Source organism: Myxocyprinus asiaticus, chromosome 45, assembly GCF_019703515.2.
Source record: "Myxocyprinus asiaticus isolate MX2 ecotype Aquarium Trade chromosome 45, UBuf_Myxa_2, whole genome shotgun sequence".
Lineage (NCBI taxonomy): Eukaryota > Metazoa > Chordata > Actinopteri > Cypriniformes > Catostomidae > Myxocyprinus > Myxocyprinus asiaticus.
The window spans coordinates 9696876-9717842 of NC_059388.1; the positions used below are offsets into that span (position 1 = coordinate 9696876).

Sequence of the window (20967 nt, forward strand, 5' to 3'; positions counted from 1 at the left end):
AGCACAGATCAAACCTCATACACTGTCATTTACAGCAGCACCGATCAAACCCTGGATGAAGTATTTCAGCAGGATCTTTTGCTCTGGTCAAATTACACTGTGTTCCTAGAACACAATTAATCCTAGCAGTCTTTTAAATACAGATCGCCATCGCTGCCTGCATTTATTTCTGTTCCACGTCCATTTTCCCTTCTACCTTTTTAAAAACTCCCATGAGAGAGAAGAAACAGAGAAGTGGCCTATATCCTTAGAGCAAAAACACAGGAGAGACTAGACTTCCCAAGAGTCTGAAACAAATTAATGTTTTATTAGTGTCGTTTGCTAAGTCAAGCATCACTATTACTATTGCTTATACATAGAGTGTAAGTACTAACAAGCCCCTAAGTGTTAAACTTGATTCTGTAACTTGTCATCCACTGTTTGTGCTGCAGGCATGAATGATACTTCAAACTGTGTGGCTTGTTGAGGAGAGGCGTGCTATTACTTTTGATTAGATTTGCGATTTCGCCTCACAGAAGATAAAATCCCATTAATTTACTGTACATTGAAGGAGGGACAGGAGCCGTATCTAGAGACCAGAAGATAATTGATATGGGCTACTAAACAACACCTAGAACACCCTGACCCAAAACAGCCGAGCATCCTAGTGGTGATTTTTGCATAGTTCACATTTTGATTAGAGAATGTAAAACTCTAGTTTTACTTAGATTATAAATTAGATTGATTTGCATTACATCTCTCACTTGTGCTGTGGTGTTTGGATTACCCTTTGACTTATAATGCAGGAGATTAATCTTCATTCACCATAATTTTATTCAGGGAGCAGAAGCACTTGATATCAGAGGTCAGGTAAAAAGGGAAGTGATCAGACTTGGAAACAGACTCATTAAATTCCTGAGGACAGGCTCACCTAACACTCATTTAATTGAGACATTAATCACAGTTACTCACAGACACTCACTGTTACCCAAGCAGAGTTTTAACAGGAAAACTATTTTGCAATGTCTTGAGAAACTGTTTTGCACTGTATTAACATTAGCAACAAACAAGGTTGTAACAGATTAAAAACAAACCATTTCATGGAAAAGCATAAAACACATTTTAAGATATCAAGTAAATAAATACCTATGTGTTACCCAAAGTGTTATAAGAGGGTTGTGTCTAATTAACTGTGATCTCCCTTCAAACAGGATTTGTTTTTTGTTTTTTTGGATTTTCCCCCTTTTTCTCCCAGTTTGGAATGCCCAATTCCCAATGTGCTTTTAAAGTCCTCGTGGTCACGTAGTGATTCGCCTCAGTCCGGGTGGGGGAGGACTAATCCCAGTTGCCTCCGTGTCTGAATCTGTCAACCGGCGCATCTTATCACGTGGCTTGTTGAGCGCGTTGCCACGGAGACATAGCGTGTGTGGTGGCAACCACGCTCAACTCACCATGCGCCCCACCAAGAACGACCATGAGAAGTTTACCCCATGTGACTCTACCCTCCCTAGCAACTGGGCCAATTTGGTTGCTTAGGAGACCTGGTCAAACAGGCTTTTAATATACTGAACTAAGGAAGGAGAGTTTTGAAACTGTCTTTAATATTTTATAGATCCTTAGTTTTATTACCAAGTCAAAAATCTTTATGATACAAGGTAATGGGAAGTTAGTGTAACATATTTAATCAATAATATTTTAGACTCTCAAAGCGGGGTGACTGTTACACCTCAGGCATGCATTCATTTTCAATAATTCAACGCCCTGAAGTCAATAATTCTTCCTATACTATGCTTGCCACATGCACATCTGTTTAAATCAAGACATTTTCAGTTTAGTTCCTAAAACGTGTGTAGAACTACTTCCTTACATCACAAATTAAGTATGTTGTTTAAAAAAACAGCCCTCAGTCTGGAAAGAACATTATGAAATAATATGCAACTGTGAACTGTCAACCAATCAGAAATGTACCTAAGCTAATCAGCCTATTATTAAGTGCTAAAACACTTAAAATACTGTAATATCAGCTATATTTCACTTTTTTACACTGATTATATGGAAATATTAAATACATATTCTCTTGATTGATGTCTGTCATCAAGCTTTATCTTTTAAAGACAAAGTAGCACACAAAAGGCTGCAATTACTTCGCAAAGGCATGACGCATCACGTTAAAGGTGAAGTGAATGATGGTCAGTGGACAACACAAATCACAATTTAAATGTAAAAAAATGGTATTGTTTTTTTTTATTATTATTGTGTTTACATGTCCGATTACTGATCTGCAGGGCCGATATTTAATGTTTTATTTGTACCTTTTTGTACAATGGTAACCAAATATTAAACTGCAACAATTTAATAACATTTACCTATGAATATTATTTACAGTACTGTGCAAATGTTTTAGGCACTTCTGAAAAATGTTGCATAGTGAGGATGTCTTCAAAACATCTTGGTTACTTTCGTAACCTCCGTTCCCTGATGGAGGGAACGAGACGTTGTGTCGATGTAATGATACTAGGGGTCACGCTTTGGAGCCCCAAACACCTCTGATCTTTGAGAAAAGGCCAATGGGAATTGGCAGGTGGAATTTGCATGCCTCTCCCCCGGACATACGGGTATAAAAAGAGCTGGCTCGCAACCACTCATACAGGTTTTGTGCTGAGGAGCTGAGACAAGGTCCCGGCCATTTCAGCGGGTAGGTCAGTGTTGTGGCAGGAGGGACACAATGTCTCATTCTTTCCATCAGGGAATGGAGGTTACGAAAGTAACCAAGATGTTCCCTATCTGTCACTCACTCGACGTTGTGTCGATGTAATGACACTAGGGGTCCCTATACGAAACGCCACAACTAACTGAACTGTGTTACGTGGACTGGCATTGTGAGACGGGTAGGCCATTGCGTGCCTCGTAGCCAGCGCACCTGGCCATTACGTAACCTCCCCCAACACTCCTACGGGCGTCATATGGTCCCCTGCACCCCAGGGACAAGTAGACTGCCCAAAAATGGGGACAGGCTACCCCAGCCACGGCTTCTTCTCTTTCTTCTCCCCAAAAGGAAAAATCATTCAGCTGGGGGCCATATAGCGTCCGCGTCAGGGGGGTGTCACTTCCAAGGGGAAGACACCGCGGAGACCACACCCTGCCTGAGGGGGAGGAACTTGTGTGGAAATACGTCACATGGTTTTACTGAGTCTTGTCGGCAGTATCTCATGTGGAGAAGTCCCCGTGGTAGGTCCTACCTGGGGGGGAGGAGCTCTACAAACACGCCGACTGGGGGCAGAGGGGCCTCTGCCCAAGGAAGATGTGGGTCCACTAACGGGGGAACCGTCTCGCGGAAGATACATCACACGGGGTTACATATGGGTAACCAGCGCATGTGAAGCACCTACCCCAGTACAGGGCCAAGTTATCACACGTACTGGGCCAGCAACGAGTTTCTCCGCAAACTCGCCTGCCACAGGGCTAAGGAGGAAGGGCATCCAGGGTCCACGACTTCATGAACATGGCTGGGGGTGAAAAGCGCATGTCTTCGCCTCCGGGAGGGGAAAGGTGCTATACGCAAGCAGTACACCCGGCCAGTTGTCCTGCCAACTTACCTGTTCCTACCTGACAACACACGGGACGAACCAGCTCAACCTGGTGGAGTGTGCCCAAAGCCCCAAGGGGGGCAGCATTTCCTGGGCGTGGTATGCCAAAGTGATAGCGTCAACGACCCAGTGGGCAATCCTCTGTTTGGAGACAGCGCTCCTATTTCGCTGTCCTCCGAAGCAGACAAAGAGCTGCTCAGAGCCTCTAAAGCTCTGCGTGCGATCCAAGTAGTTGCACAAAGCATGCACCGGACACAGCAACGAAAAGGCTGGGTCTGCCTCCTCCTGGGGCAGCTTCGCTTGCAGGTTCACCACCTGATCCCTAAATGGGGTCGTGGGAACCTTGGGCATATAGCTCGGTCGAGGCCTCAGGACCATGTGAGTATTCCGGACCAAACTCCAGGCATGTGTCGCTGACAGAGAACACCTGCAGGTCCCCTACCCTCTTGATGGAAGTGAGCGCAGTCAGGAGGGCAGTCTTAAGGAGAGTGCCTTTAGCTCAACTGACTCCAGGGGCTCAAATGAAACTCCCTGTAGGCCCCGAAGGACCATGGAGAGGTCCCACGAGGGGATGAGACGTGGTATGGGAGGATTCAGCCTCCTCACGCCTCTAAGGAACCTGATGACCAGGTCGTGCTTCCCTAAATACTTACCGTCAACTGCATTGTGGTGCACCGCTATAGCGGCCATGACACCTTCAAGGTGGAGGGGGACAACCGCCCCTCCAGCCTCTCCTGCAGGAAGGAAAGCACTGACCCGACTGCGCATCTCTGGGGATCTTCGCGTCGGGAAGAACACCACTTAGTGAACAGACGCCACTTCAAGGCATACAGGCGCCTTGTAGAGGGAGCCCTAGCCTGAGTGATGTAAAGCCTGAGGTAAAACTGGCGAACTGAATCGCATAGCTGAGTCCGACGTTCCCGGTCAGCCATCGCGACAGGTTGGGGAGCGCAAGCCATGCCCCCAAGCTCCGGGAGAGGAGGACCAAGGAGACAATCACGTCAGATGTACTGGCGGGTGGGGCCTCACGGCATGCCTGTCATAAATGTACGGTGTCCGGTGATCGCAATAACGATGGCCATAAACACCAGCTGTGTGACCCAGGAAATGAGGAATCCGCTCCTTTTCTGAACATGTGGGTATTGCAGCCTTTCGGGCATGCGGAAAATAAAAAAAAAAGGCAACAAAGGATTCTCCTCCCGGCCCTCCACCGGGAGATGGAGTGGTCTGCTTACCATCTCTAAGCCTGCAGCAGGTCTCCACGTGCCTGTGTCACTGCGTCTGCTTCCTGCGGGTGGCTCTATGCTGGGGCCGGGGCGCTGGCCCAGGCTGTGGCGGAGCCGGTGTCGTCGCCACAGTGGGACGCCCCTGGCGACGAGCAGACGGGGTGTGGGATCTTGATCCGTGCCGGGGCAGGATATGCTGAATAGACTCAATATGCTTCATAACCGCCAAGAACTGCTGGGCATAGTCCTCGACAGTGTCGCCGAATAAGCCGACCTGGGAGACAGGGGCCACAAGGAACCGTACCTTGTCAGCCTCCCTCATCTCGACCAAGTTGAGCCATAGCTGGCACTACTGGACCAACAGGGTGGACATCGTCTGACCGAGAGTCCACGCTGTGACCTTCGTTGCCCGGAGGGCGAGATCGGTCACCGAGCGCAGCTCCTACATCAATTCCAGGTCAGAACTACCCTAGTGCAGTTCTCTTGGCGCCTTGGCTTGGTGCACTTGCAGGAGAGCCATGGAGTGCAAGGCGGAGGCGGCCTGTCCAGCGGCACCATAGGCATTAGTCACCGACGTAAACCTACAGGCGCGGGACGGGAGTCTCAGGTGGTTCCACCAAGTGGCGGCGTTTTGCGGGCAGAGGTGCACCACAACCGCCTCATCCACCTGGGGAATCGCCGAGTACCCCCTGGCAGCTCCACCGTCGAGGGTATTGAGTGGAGGAGCTCAGAGACCAGGTCCGGGCAGTGAAAGGTGCCTGCCACAACCTCGTGAGCTCCTCGTGCACCTACGGGAAGAAAGGGACCGGGATGGGGTGGGGTGCGGCCGTGAGCGGCACTCCGAGCCCAAGAACCAATCGTCAAGCCGCTAGGGTTCGGGGGGAGTGGAGGGTTCCACTCCAGCCCGACGCTCGCAGCCGTCCGGGCAAGCATGGCCACCAGCTCCGCGTCGGCCTGCGACTGGGCGAACGCACCCGAAGGTGGAAGCCCAGTTGTGTCCTCGGCGTCAGACTGGACCAGCCCGCTCTCTTTGCAAGAGACAAAGAAATTAAAGAATCTCTCAAATGTAAATACATTTTGATCTCTTAAGTATATTTAGAGCAACTTAACAGCCTCCTGAATAAATCATTGACTTCTAAATTGCCCTGTAATTGTAGCTCATTTAAACAGAGCTTCAGCAGAACATTTCATATAGACCAATTACGAAAATCCATCACTCAAAGTCAAAACTGTTTGCATAAATATTGAATCAGAGGAAAACATTGAAAAATAAACAAAATATTCTCTTGGCACATTCATTATTTGTTTCTCTCTGTTGTATCATATGACAGATTTGTTGACAGGTCTCGTGATGCTCCACAAACAAAACATTCTTGATGGCAACCTGCTCCGCCTCACGGATTCTGATATTCATTTAGAAACAGATCAGCATTTCTGAGAAAGTTCATAATTACAGTAATGACTCTGAGCTGTTAACATCAACTGTTAATAGCCTTATTTTGGATTAACATCACATAAGCCCTAGTTTAGAAGAACTACAGCAAATACCCCGCATGAGCTTGGGTGTTGTTTTAACACTATAATGTATTTCAAACATTAAAGCGAGTGTAGTGCTATGCTAATGTGTTTGAGCATAAAACAGTGAATCTCTTAAAGAAATTTGAGTTTTATTACAGCCCAAAATCAAAAACAATAAATTAATTAATTAATTCAGTACAATAAAAACGTATATGTACTTTATAAAGAGGCTTAGTCAACATTTCAGAACTGAGGGAGACAGAATGCAAAGTGTATTACCACTTTTTCACTGACCGTTGCCTAATTGGCCGAGATTTACTTTCTTTCATATGGCTACATGCTCTAAATTGGCTTAATAGGCTATTTATGTAATAAGTAAGAAAGCCATGCAGTATACAGTTTAACCTTGTGCGACCTCACGTCCACATGTGTGGACATATGTATTTTGGCTTTGCTATACTCGACGCATCATTTAAATGAACAAAAACAGACTGAATACTGTTCACAAGACTCTAGACTGTCATTTAAGGGTTCAATTTCTGCCGCACTGAGTCACATGACAACAGCATGCTGTCGATTTCCGTGAAGCGCCTCTGGTAAGAAATCTCTACATTTTTTTCATAGAAACCTTTTTTGTTGTAAAGAGGAGAGTCTCTAGTTTTGTTTGACATGCCGCTTTAAAAAAATCCATTAATTTTTCATGTCAGCATGCTGATAAACAATGTCCACATATGTGGAAATTGGCACCGCATTTCCTCAAAAGTAGAAAAAACATATAAGTTATTTTGAATAACTTTCACCTTGAACACATCTGTGGGTCATTTTGCTTCATTTTAATATTCATTTGGTTATATCTTATTTTGTTATCACTGCACAATATGATTCTATTCATTAAAATTAGTAAATGCATTTCATTTACTGTGCATTTTCACACTGAGAATAACTGGGTTCATCCAAAAGCAGAGAAATGTTGCTTTCAGAGGCTTTATATGGAGTTAGAATGACAATAAGTTGCACATCGAACTGTTCTGAGACCAGTGATGATAGAGAGCACACTGGAGGTCAAGTCATTCACTAATTAGGGAACAAGGGAGCATCTTATTGCTTTCTGTGCACACTATAAAATCTAATTAGTTTATCTTACTTATCGGCAATCAGTTTGCATGCTCTTTCTAAGTAAATGTAATTATTTAGCTCAAGTAAACTGAACAAATTTTTTAAGTAATGTAAACTAGTTACCAGTAAACTTAAATCATCTGTGATTAAAGTATTGTTATACACAGTACTGTGCAAAAGTCTTAGGCACATAAGATGCTTCAAAAACATTTGTCTTAAGATGGTTATTTATATTTTCAGCTTTAGTGTGTCAATAGGAAATATAAATGTTAGACTCCCAAACATTACTTTTGCAAATAGAAAAGATTAGAATAGAAGAACAGGGAGCCCAGCAACAGATATCATAGCCCCGAAAAAGTCACCCACTGAATATTGAGTCAGTCTGAGAATACATAAAGAGACAGAAGCAATTGAGACAGCCTAAATAGATAGAAGAACTGTGGTGAATTCTCCAAGAAGCTTGGTACACCCTATCTGCCAACAACCAAAAAACAAAACAAAAAAACTGTGTCCAGGTGTACCTAGGAGAATTGGTGCTGTTTTGAAGGCAAAGGTGGCCACACCAAATATTGATTTAGCTTTTTTTATGTTTACTGGACTTTTGTGTCATTAGTTGATAAATGAAAACTATTTATGGCATTATTTTTGAAGACATCCTCACTATGCAACATTTTTCCCAAGTTCCTAAAACGTTTGAGTTTTCACATCTAACAGTAAGGGGAAAATTATGACTGGACTCTTGGTTAGCCATATGGCACACTGGATATACTCAGTTCTTCTTAATGCACTTTTGTAAAGCACATTTGAGTAAAGAAGAACGGCTTAAATTTAACAGGCTCCAAGTTCATCAGAGGTAACACTAGTCACCCTAATGGTGACTTCACAAAAATCTCAACTATCAACTAACTACAACAAAACAACTATAGTCATAAGAATTAAAACTAAATACATTTTCAAATAAAAATTATTATGTTTCTACACAAGTTCCTTTGTTTTGAACAAATATTCATAATTTATTCAAGCGCAAGGGCTTATGGGTATTCCACACAACTGCAATTCTGTACTTGATAATTTTGAGTTAGTAGTACTTGAAGCCAAAGTTTAAAGAATGTATATCTTTGAGTTATGATCCCAAAATGTGACATTTCAAGTACTGTTTAATTAGGACCACTTGATTGTTTTTATTAATGACAACTTTAGGGTTAAGATAGTAAAGGTAACTTAATTAAAACTAGTAAGAATAGTAAAAACTTATGCTTAAGTTGAGTAAATTTTTTCTTTCTTTCTTTCTCTTTTTTTTTTTTTTACAATTTGAGATTACTATTAATATTTACAGTGCAGCTATGTGCATTCAATTCATAAATCCGACCAAAAGTTCAGTTTCAGGCTGCAGATGATTTTAGGACAACTAAACCTGTTTGGCATACATGGGACAATGTTAATCATTACATAGATTCAGAATGTATAATATATAATTCTATTTTAACATGGTTGGCAGTGATTGGATGATACTGGACATTACTTTAAAGCAGAATTATTTATTCAGCTTTACAGAGAATCAGCTGTAATGTCTGTAAAGTCTCAAAAACATGAATAATCAACACCTAAAAACATAAAATAAAAAAATTGATGAAAAAAAAAATAAGACTTTCTATAGTTTGGTGTTATTTAAAATTTTACAACCTGGTCTCACTGTCCACATATGTGGACATCCATTTTTAGGAAAACTATTTGCTCTAGAATTTATGATTTTATTTTTTTGCATATTTATTAGGTGCTACTAGTTACAAATAAAAAAATGGAAATGGAAATTGCACACAGCAGTTACACGGGGGTCTCAGGAGGATATTGTACTCTATTGTTATGCATTTTTTTTAATTATATATTTTTTTAATATTGTATGTACATTGCACACAGTAATGGATACTTGCACAATCACATACTATTTAATCTATTCTATTCTACAGCTACTGTTGGAAATGCAATAAAAATGTAATTTAAACAACTCTATTGCAGGGTGCCTATTTTTGCTTCTTGATGTACAGCGTGAGGCGAAGATCCAATTCACTGTCCTGTTGGTACAGTGCTGGAATTTTTGCAAGAGCTTTTGGGGCCGGGGTTGCCCCGGCAACGCTTAAAGTATATGTTGCTGCTATAGTGGCTGAGCATGCACTTATTAATGAAGTCTCTATCGGTAGACATTCTCTTGTCTTGTGTTTTATTCGCAGTGTATGCAGGCTTAGACCTGTGTGTCCTGTCCGTGTTCCCTTATGGAATTTTTTCTGTTGTTTTAGAAGCACTCTCGGGAGCTCCGTTTGAGCCTTTGGCAACATTTATTGATACATTTCTGACTCTTAAAATGGCCCTGCCAGTGGCAATGGCATTGTTTAAAAGGGTTGGTGATTTGCATGCCCTGTCGATCAATCCTTTATGTATGGACTTTGCGCCAGGGTATTCAAGGGTGGTGTTAACACCTCACTTGGGCTGTATGCCCAAGGTCATGTCTACATCCTTTCACTCACAGACTATTCATTTTCAGTCTTTCTATCCTTCCCCATTTGAGTTTGAGGAGCATGAAAGATTACATATGCTTTGCCCAGTTAGAGCACTGCGAGTTTGTTGACCACACTAGCCAGTGGCATAAGTCAGAGCAGTTGTTTGTGTGCTTTGGTGGCCACAACAAGGGTGTTTTGGTGTCCAAGCAGAGACTGTCACACTGGCTTGTCGATGCAATTTCGAGTGCTTATGAAGCGAGTAGTTTACCTTCGCCTTTGGGTATTCAAGCTCATGGGCTTTGGCTAGAGGTGCGTCACTGGAAGACATTTGTATGGCAGCGGGGTGGTCCTCTCTGCATACATTTGTGAGATTTTATAATCTGGATGAGGGTTTGACTCCTGCTTCCCATGTTCTCTCTGTCAGAACAGGAGTAAGCTAATAATTTCCTCTGTTTATTCAGACACTTTAGCTCGCTTGTGCGCCGCTATATGCTTGCCACACGAGCATAGACAGTTGGCAGCTTCTATTCACGTGCCGTGAATGTACATTGTTCCCCAATGCGATTACGCAGCTCAAGTGACATCGATAGGGAACGTTTCAGTTACGTGAATTGTAAACCTGGTTCCCTGAAAGGGAACGAGATGCTGCATAAGCTGGCCATACTCTCTAGTAGCTGCATAGGCTCGTGCCTTCCTGCAGAAAATCTGACGAGATGATGCAAAGCGAGCACCTTTATGGAGCTCGTGACATAGCTCCCTGGGGTGTCGCTTAAGTGCCATCAGCCAATAAACTGGCATGATTGTATAAGGGCTTCAGACCACATGACACGGGACTTGTCCCCAATGTGATTACAAGCTTTCTTCCATTCTACTGATCCAGTGGTTTATAAAAAATAAAAATAAAAGCCTACTGAGCTTTGTGAGTGCTTTTGAACTGAGTAATACCAATGATCTCCAGGGGTATTTAATTAGATAATATCACAAATGCTGCCATGTCCATTCTGTATCCGCAGTCACCTGAACACTCTTTATCATCCAGGTAATTTGCAGAGAAATGACACGTTTTAAAGTGCGATTAATGAGAATGCTGTTTTTAATATGCCGGTTGGCATTTTCTCTTCTCAAGTACATAAAAGCCAATAAGCAGCTCCACAGATTTGAGCCCTGAGGCTGAATGAGACAGCCTGCTAATGTACACTCCGTTTTATTAATCTTAGCTCTAAACAAAACCAGCAAGAATCAATATGTATAAACCAGACTAAAATTAAAACTTGGAGACAAAAGGATTAGCCTTCAGTCATGTTAAGTTTCAATTATCCAGTTCTCTTTAGTTAACTAGGCCCAGCTGAATAAAGGGGCTAAATTAGTATGAAGCACTACAACACAGAGGGAATAGGTTTCCATTCTCAAACCAGCATGACAGCAATAAGCTCAACTTTCTCTGTGGGCGTGTCGTCAGTTGACTGAATTTTCATGCTCAGGAAACAGCTATAGCCTTGTGGTACCTTTGTTCATAAAAACACTATTCTCTACATGACTGTTAATGCTCAACACAAGGCGCAGAGTGCTGGCAGATGAGCCTGTCATTTCAGTGTGATGAACATTGCTGCTAATTCTAGCGGAGCAGAATGAGCGACAGTATCTGGCAGCTTCCTCATTTAGTTTGCTAGGAGTGTAAAAATCACCATCCACTGATTGTAAGAATTTTAAAATTTGCATTAAGCAGTGTCATTGGCCTTTAGTCAAGAAAAGCTCTCCCATTTTCTGTGGCCGAATCACAGTCATGATAATATTCAGTAAAACAGCACTATTGCTTGTTTTATTGCTTGTAGATTTTAGCACATATAATCGAGTTATTGAATATTTCCACAGGCTTGGCTTCATTAGGCAGAATAAGTGAGAGTTTGAGTATTAAACAGAGTGGACCAGAGGGAGAACAGTTGTTCCTGAAGGGACTAATAGTAAACACTCAGAGGACCACTATCAGAGAGGATTGCTTTAGGAATTACTCTGATCTCTATCCACTATTTTTCCTCTCTTTCTCTTATTTTCTCTCTATCCCTCCTCTCACATTCAGCAGTGGATCTGTGTGAGACTCCAGCTAATAATTATGTTCTGAGGGATCAACACAATGAGCCAGCAGTGGAAAGGTGGGAACAGAGATGTTTTTGGAGTGAAGTGATTAAATGATATACCCTTCAGTTTCTATTCATCCACAAGCGTAAGAGCTGGATAGACTCACTGCCGTTCTCATCAGTGAAGGGTTTTATTTCAACAATGTCTACCGGCTAAAGAAGTAACTGAGTAGAGCTGAATATAATGAATAGATCTGACTGAAGTTTACTGGGTCTGACTGTTCTTTACTATTGTGATGTACTGTTTTTATCATATTCTTTCAGGCAGACAAGAGGACGATGGGTGTTACCTTTGAGATTTCGGTTCCTCTAAAGGTTTTATACTCCTATAAGGCCTGTCCAAAACAATTCTTGTGACTTAATGACACAAAGTATAAAATACTCTCAATGTTTGAACCAGAATTATTCACATTTACTGTTGCATTGAATTTAATTACGAATGGTTTTAGAAATAATTTACACAGAAATTATTTATGCTTCTGTTTCCTGAATAAAGCCTCAATAGATTCACCTCACTACTATCACTGTGTACTTGCTCACTGTTAAGCTGACAACCTGAAATACTGCATTGTGACAACCGCTGTAACAATATAGAAAGCAATATGCGAATAAAGCTGCCACAGTGCTGAATAGTCTCTCTGAATGAGTCTGAGCTGCAAGAAACAGATCTCTGATAAGACTGCTGATAGTTTCAGGCTTTCTGAAAGATTCAACATGTTTCCAGAGAAGCCTGTAATAAACAGAATTCACCTCGCCAGATTGAAGACATCATCGATCAGGCCAGCCCTGTTGCCCACGGAGATGATCTGCAGAGAGAGAGCAGCAGAGAAGAATTTGTAAAACATGATGATGACAGGCAGGATAGATGAGGATGATGAGAATGAGAAAAGGGAAGGAGGAGGAAAATGGGAGGAGTCAAAAAGGAAAGACAGGAAGTAAATGGAGGAAAATCAAGTGAGAGAGGTGGAATGAAGGAATCTCTAGCACAGGGAATCATGGCTGGTGTACCTTCGGGTTTGTCATCAGCTGCTGAATTAGAAGTATCCAGTTGTGGAGGTCATAGTTCACTCTGAAGTAGCCGGTTTGATTGATGTTGCCCAGCAACCATGTCTCCCCATCCATGGGACTCACTCTGTGAATCTCTATAAATTAACAAGGAAAAGAACATGAACAAACATTAAAATGACACTTCTGACAGCTCATCTGTAGTTCAACTTTCATTCCATCAAACACACATGGGTAGCTGGCATGAAATACTTTTGAGAAGTTGACATGTCCTGGTGTGTGATATGCTACACTCCATATAAAACAATTTTAAACTGTAATTTGTTTATTTTGTTATTATTATGCATGCAGTTTGTATTGAGAGACTACATAGAATATTTGTACATTCATGTGTTCCCTGGAACAAGCCCATGACCTAGATGTTGCTAGCACCATACCAGTTGAACTACAATACCATTTTTGAAGAGAAATTGGGATATGTTACTGGACCTTATACATTGTCCATTCATTTCTGTTCATATAAAAAAATAATCTAATACCTTGATGTTAGAGTTAGTCATGTTAGGCATCAACTATACACATACACACATAAATTATAAGAACACACAGGACATTAAATGACAGTCCAGACATTGAAAGACAAATGTGAATATCTTTAGATTACAGGAAGTTTAAACTGTCCTGACTGCATGTGTAATGAAGCTGCTCTCATTATGTTAAATTACAGAGAGATGAAATTCTTCTCTTGTCATTGAACATAACTGAATTACTTTGAGAAAAATGACTGTTCACTGACAATAAGTTCATTTGAACTGACGTGTTCCTTCTAGACACTAACACACTTCTAAAACTATTTATGCCCAAAAACATTTAAATTGGTAAGCACTATTCGTCATCTTTTGAAGCAGTCCTACACATGAAAAGAATACATGAAGCATATAAAACAGTTGATGTTTAGTAATGTATGATATCTTTAAATGTGATTGCTACATTCATAAGTTGTAATATTATGGGTTATATGTTTTCATGGAAACAAATTCACTTGCTAAGTGTTTTAGAGCGCTCAGAGAACTCAATGGATTTTGAGTGTATTGTGATCAGGGTGCATCCAACCATCAGTGGCCAGACTGCAAGTGTCAGGTCTGTGAGTTAATGTATATAAATGGAGTCTCTGTGTTACATTCTCCATTTCCTTCAAGAGTCATTGTGTCCAGGTCACTCTTGAGTGCCCCGATGTGTCATCTGCATTGTACCCTGATGAGGGCTGTTTTTCAGGGAAGGTTAGCAGAAAATAGAGGCCATTAAATGGGAACTCCGTGTGAGCTGCAAGAGCGAGCCACAAATTGAATTCCAGCTCTTAAAAATTGACTCTCTCTGACTCCATTCAGAGAAGATATGCCTGTTTATCCCAGAGGAATAAAATAAAATATTGTGATGGTGGACACGAGGCCATTACACTAATGTGTGTTGAACAGCATAAAAATTGCTGTATTTTGTAAAGAGAAGCATTTACATAAATTACATAAATTAGCATTTACAAAACTCTTATAACACATACAACAGAATTCAACATAGTTGAATGATTTTTATTTTTTTATTTTATTTTTTGGAAAAACTTTCAGTTGAATCTAATTAGGAAAACTTGTGTCCAGTACAATCTCTCTGTCCATTTGTTAATGAATACATTCTGTATAATTCTCACCAGTTTTATTGGAAAGCCAGATGATTGTCTCTGTTGATATGTGACTGGAGTTTCCCACTGTGAGCGTCAGGGGAATTTGCCACTGGAAGCTGAAACAAGACAAAGACAAAAACAACATGAAATGCTTCTATTTAAACTCTGACACATATACACATGCACAGCTGTATGTGTCACATACTGTACAATAATACATGATCCGATACATACAGTATAATTGTGGGATCTATTTAAAAAAAAAAAAAATCTTCTGTCTCAACAGCAACAGAGACTATAAACTGCACATCTTTCTCTATGCTGATGCATCTGTGAGTGTGTTCTTTCTCTTGAGTGTGTATGTATTATTACACATCTAGTGAAACTCTGACTGACCGGTGTCACACTGGATGATCACTCCTCTCAAATAGTACTTTCAACATGTAAATGACACCCAGGTGGACATGACCTGCTGTCCTCTGACTTAAATTATCCCAAACAACCTCAGAAAGTCAGACAATACAGTGACATACTTATTTAAAATGTTTTATGTCTGAATTTGCCTCAGCAACTGGAAACTCTGAAATAAAACATGATTTTCAAGGGCAGCTTTTAATTTCAGCAGTAATATCAGTTCTTAACAGCAGACACAGGAGAACACTGGAATCATCAAGAAAGCAAGTTTGAACAAGGTCACATAGAAACTATAACACAGTTGGAGACACATTATCATAAGATGAAGCACTATGAAACTTGCAAGAAAACAGCATTTAAAGTGCATATGTTTTTAAGGGGACTATAGAGAGAGATTGTGTGCTAGATGAGCACTGATAGCAATACTTATGAATTCCAGTGATAATAGAAGCATCTGTGTGTCTGTTCAAACTGAATCAAACACTGATTCAATTACATAAATCTGCTTTCATCAGTGAGAATGAACATGAAAACAAAAGCAAATAAAAGTTCTCCACAGACTGTTGGTAATTTGGTGGCTCATATTTACAGTACTCTGCAAAAGTTTTAGGCACTTGTGAAAAATGTTCAAAGTCAGGATTTCTTAAAGAAAATATGACATAAATAGCTTTCATTAATCAATTAACGTCATACAAAGTTCAGTAAACAGAAAAAGAGCTGAATCAATATTTGGTGTGAACACTTTTGCCTTCAAAACAGCAGCAATTCTCCTACTTACATCTGGACACAGTTTTTCTTGGTTGTTGGCAGATAGGATGTTCCAAGCTTCTTGGAGAATTCGCCACAGTTATTTTATTTATTTAGGCTCAATTACTTCTATCCCTTCGTATAATCCCAGACTGACCCGATGTTCAGTGGGGGGCTCTGTGAGGGCCATGCCATCTGTTGCAGGGCTCCCTGTTCTTCTATTCTATTCTATTTGCAAAAGTAATGTTTGGGAGTATACAATGTATATTTCCTATTGACACACTAAAGTAGCAGATATAAATAACCATCTTAAGACAAATGTTTTTGTGAAAGATCTTATGTGCCAAAGACTTTTGCACAGTACTGTATGTTCATTTATGATATGACTCAGACTTTAAACAAAAGTATGAAGATTTCAGTCTTTACAACAGCTGGCTAAAGTGTGTGCTGAGATGAGTCCAGTGGGAAGTGGCGCAGGTTTCATGTGAACATCATCCACCCACCACGACCACAACAATAATTATGCCTCTTTAAATATATGCCTGCATTGAACAGCCTATTAATGGCTTAAAATTAAAACAATTGTGAATCACAATATGATTCATGTAACACAAAAATATTGTAATATAAATATTTTTTGTTTGTTTTTGTAATTAATACATTGTATACATTTATGATTTTTAAAATTCATGTGATAACCTGCCCCAACTTGACATTTATGAAATATACCCTTGTCCTGAGTTCACATTTCAATCTTTTGGTTCACTTATTTACCCAACAGCTATAAAAAAAAATAAATAAAAAAATAAATAAAATAAAAATAAAAAAAAAGATCTTGTTAGAAGAATTCACAAAAAAATAGTTTAAGACAGATTTAAACTTTGTGATTATTAACCTAGTCACAGGAAAGGCACAATTAAAGAGGACTCAACAATGTGCTCTTTATGACATCACAATAGAACCTCTACTGTTCTGATTCTAGAATCTCTCACTACTGTATAAATTGAGTGATCTGAGAATCAGATTAGATAATCATTTAATGCACTGATTGAATAAAGACAAAGTCTACAATGAAGATGGGTAGAAAGATTGTTTAACAAGGTAGTGCCAATGGACGTGGATGACCCAGAGGTCTACAGGCCAGGCAGCACAAAGCTCATGATGAGAGCTGCTCCAACTTCTGTGAGCAATCTTGGGTGTGATATAGAACAGCCGATTGTAAGATAATTCACTGCTTGGGGCCCATGGAAGTCTGATTCGGTTAAGCTGCGGTCACACTACACTTCACACTCCATTCACTTCCATTCATGCAAATCTTAACGCAGGAGCCCCGAAATGAAGGCTCATGTGAAGACATTTCTCTTTCTGCTGCATAGTAAAGTTCAAACTTTACGCGAATACGGATGATGAGAAGACGTGTGACCAATAGAAGATGAAAACATCACATACTGACCTCTTTGCTCAATTCAAAGAATACATATTTCAAAGCTATGTTTTTATTGTTGTTGCAATTAGATGTTGTATTTTGTCTAATATGAACATGCAGTGACAGGGACTCTACTTAAATAATAGAATTCTGCTTTAAATGTCATGTTTGTGTTTGGAATTAATTTTTTTTTTGCACTTTATTATCATTCGGTTACACATGTAGTGATTGAAGTATGTAATCATGAAATCAGACACCCTCCCTCAAAATCCGAACACAAGTGGTCAAAATAGATGCACTGAGATGCATATTTTGACCAGGTGTAAACTGTGGTAAAGGCATTTGAAAATTGTTTCTCGACAAAAGATTTCCATTTAGCAAATCCATGCAACAGTGTGGTTGCTGGGCCTTCTGCTCATTACGGTCCAAGATGATCTGTAGCTTTCAGACTCAGATACAGAATCTCTCATTCAGATACAGCTTTGTATTGTGGAGAGCTCATATTTTCCTACAACATTTGCAAACTCCTTTAATCTTAATATAAATTACAACTTACAAAATATTACACACACCCTGTTCAGTAATGCACTGCTGTTAGCTAAAGTCTGTAAAACTATGTTTTAAAATATTCCAGCCTTACATTTGTGTGAGTCAATAAGGCCTAATTAAATTGAGAAGACATTAAAACAAAATTAGAACAAGGTTGGAGCTTCTTATGCAGTTAACTGGATTGTCTCATGAAGAATGACAGAACTTTGTGGGTACCTACAGCTTAAACTATGCAACACAATTACAAATGTATGAAATATCATGATTGCTTAAAAAAAAAAAAAAAAAAAAAAAAAAAAAATTAAATTGTTTTATCGTACTGGGTGCACAAAACAAACAAATAGCACATCTTCTATAAAAAAAATAATAAAAAAAAAAGGCCTCAGAGAAAAATCTATGACTCAGAGAAAATAATTTTAAACCATAGGAGCATGGGGAAAAGGTTTTAGCCAACCTCACACACACACAAAGAAGGCCGCAGAATGGCACGTAAAATGCATTACTGCATGATATTACATTGTGAATATATGTATCGCCACACTCATTTCCAATTTAATTTAGAGAAGTTCTGTTTGGATGAGAATTTTTCTTTTAAAGCATTGCTAGAACATGTTAGTGCTTCATATTGCATGTGCATTTCATCGTATTTTAGTCATAACTGTTTTAATATTAATATTATTATTTTTTAAGATGTCTATTAATGAATATGAGAGTTAGTAGGTTTGGTCATGCCGGACTAGATCTGCTTACACTGCTGCAGAGGTAGTACAAAGAAGTGCTACTGCTAAAAAAACCAGGCTTGGGGAGTAACGGAATACATGTAACAGTATTACGTAATCAGGATACAAAAGATGTGTCACTATAATCTGTTGCAGTTGCATAAAAACCCAACATAACAGATTACAGTTACATTTGGTAAAAAAATTTGAATTACTAGCAGGACTAAACATTTTAATTGCTTTAGACTGGTATGGATCAGTGGCGTAGCCAGGCCCACCCAAATTAGACCCAGGCCCACGCAGAATATTAGAGATTATTTTTGACTTCAAATATATATTTATAAAATAGTAAAAAAAAATGCATAAATCCTGCTTTCAGAAAGTGTGAAAGAACTGTTTGAATGCACTGCCTTTCAACTTTTCTGGAAAAAAATGGGCAAAAATTTGGTCCATCTATTTTTATTGAGGCCCACCCAAAAGTAATTTCCTGGCTATGCCCTTGGTACAGATTCTCAGATGTGCTCGACATCTCTTCGGGTTCTCTCTCGTGACACACACATACGTAAATAACACCTGTCTCACATCAATGCTGTGCTCTTGAAGCAAAGAAGGTCAAACCATTAAAAGGCCTGCTTCATTGTGATGGCGACTGGAGAAAAATTAATATTTTTCGTGGAAGCTGACATTCTTGTTTCTTCAAAGGAGAAAAGGGAAACGACTGTTCGGTGCAATTTATGACTTACAACTGTGAATATGCTGTCATTTTGCAAGGGCCCGACATATAATTTAAAGGAGCATTTGAAGACAAGACCCATATGAAAATCACAATCTAGTGGTTAGTCTAACAGTTAAAGGTCGGGCAAGGAGGAGGCGGGAACCGGCTGAACAATCAACAAACTTTTAATGCATAAATGAACTTAAAACAACATAAAACATAAGGACACAGACACACATGCAACGTGGTCGCATGTGTCTCTCTCTTTCGAACCGGTGTCTCCAGCTGCACCTTATATTGCTATCCCATTGATCAGCTGATTCAGCGGCAGCCGTGCTCCATCACGGCCATGCCCTCCTCCTCGTCACACTCCTCCCCTGCCCGATTCAGGCCGGGAGCCACCGGTCTGACTAACTCCCCCCTCCATCTCCGGTGGGGGGGGGGAGACGCTGCCCTTCCAGCCATTCTGTCAGCCAGTGGCCCACCCCGCCTCCTGTGAACCTGGGGGGAGAGACAAGGGGAGGCGTGGGGAGAGGGAAAAGGCAAGCGGGGAGACACTGAGAGAGAGAGGAGAAGAACTTGCCCGCCAGCTCCCGGACGCACTGTCGCCAGGTCCTCAACCACTCCTCCAACCTCTGGCGGACGCCAGCTCACTCCTCCCCTGGCGGACAGCAGCGAGTCCTCCGGCCCCTGGTGGACAGAACCGTTCCTCCCTTTCTTGGCGGCCGGCAGCGACCCCTCCATCCCCAGGCAGACGGCCACGGCTGCTGCCCTGGCGGATGGCAGCGGCGAGGACTCTGACAGCGCATCCCTCATCCCTCCCAGGTTTCAGCACCACTGTAACAGTATAAGGACAGGCAAGGAGGAGGCAGGAACCGGCTGAACAGTAAATGTAAGGTTTAATCAACTTAAAACAACATAAAACATAAGACAAACAGACACATATGCAACGCGGCGGCATGCATCTCTCTCTCTCAAACCGGCGTCTCCAGCTGCCCCTTATCTTGCTCTCCCACTGATTAGTTGATTCAGCGCTCTCCTCCTCATCACAGTTAGCAAAAATTAGTTGTGTTCCCTGAAAGTTTTGCCATCCGTGCATCTGCCGATCGTTTCACAAAGCAGTAATATCTGCAAGTACTGTCACATGAATTGCACATCATTGACGGTACAGCAGAAAGAATGTTCTGTATTGAAGTGGAGAAAAGACCACCCCACCGGCGAATGGCCCATATTCCCGTACATGGGACAGCAACTGTCGAAACTTCACTGTCACCATCATAACTTCAGTTGAAACTCATTCTCTGAGAAAGTCATTCTCTGAAATACTATCGTGATGTATTGACAACAGCAATAGGGACAGCATTTGTCCATTCTTAAAAAAAAAATAATTTAAAAAAAATACCTTGTTCACTTAAATACTAAAGGAAATGAAAATGTTAAGTTAATAGGAAAAAAGTGCAATGTAAATTTTATATAATTATACAAATTTTATTTTATATAAATTGTGTATATATATATATATATATATATATACATATCACACACACACACACACACACATACAGTATTTATAAACTCAGCAAAAAAAGAAACTTCCCTTTTTCTGGACACTGTATTTTAAAGATCATTTTGTAAAAATCCAAATAACTTTACAGATCTTT

General features: G+C 40.6%; 1 protein-coding gene across 1 annotated transcript in view; it reads right to left on the reverse strand.

Moving 5' to 3' along the window:
* LOC127435401 (thyrotropin-releasing hormone-degrading ectoenzyme-like) overlaps positions 1-20967 on the reverse strand; it is a 177348-nt gene that overhangs the window by 31199 nt on the left and 125182 nt on the right. Inside the window, exons 11-13 of the mRNA XM_051688860.1 lie at positions 14764-14852; positions 13065-13198; positions 12807-12862 (exon numbers count right to left, since the gene is read on the reverse strand). Of these exons, the coding sequence (XP_051544820.1) occupies positions 12807-12862; positions 13065-13198; positions 14764-14852 (279 nt within the window). The remainder of the gene's footprint in view (positions 1-12806; positions 12863-13064; positions 13199-14763; positions 14853-20967) is intronic.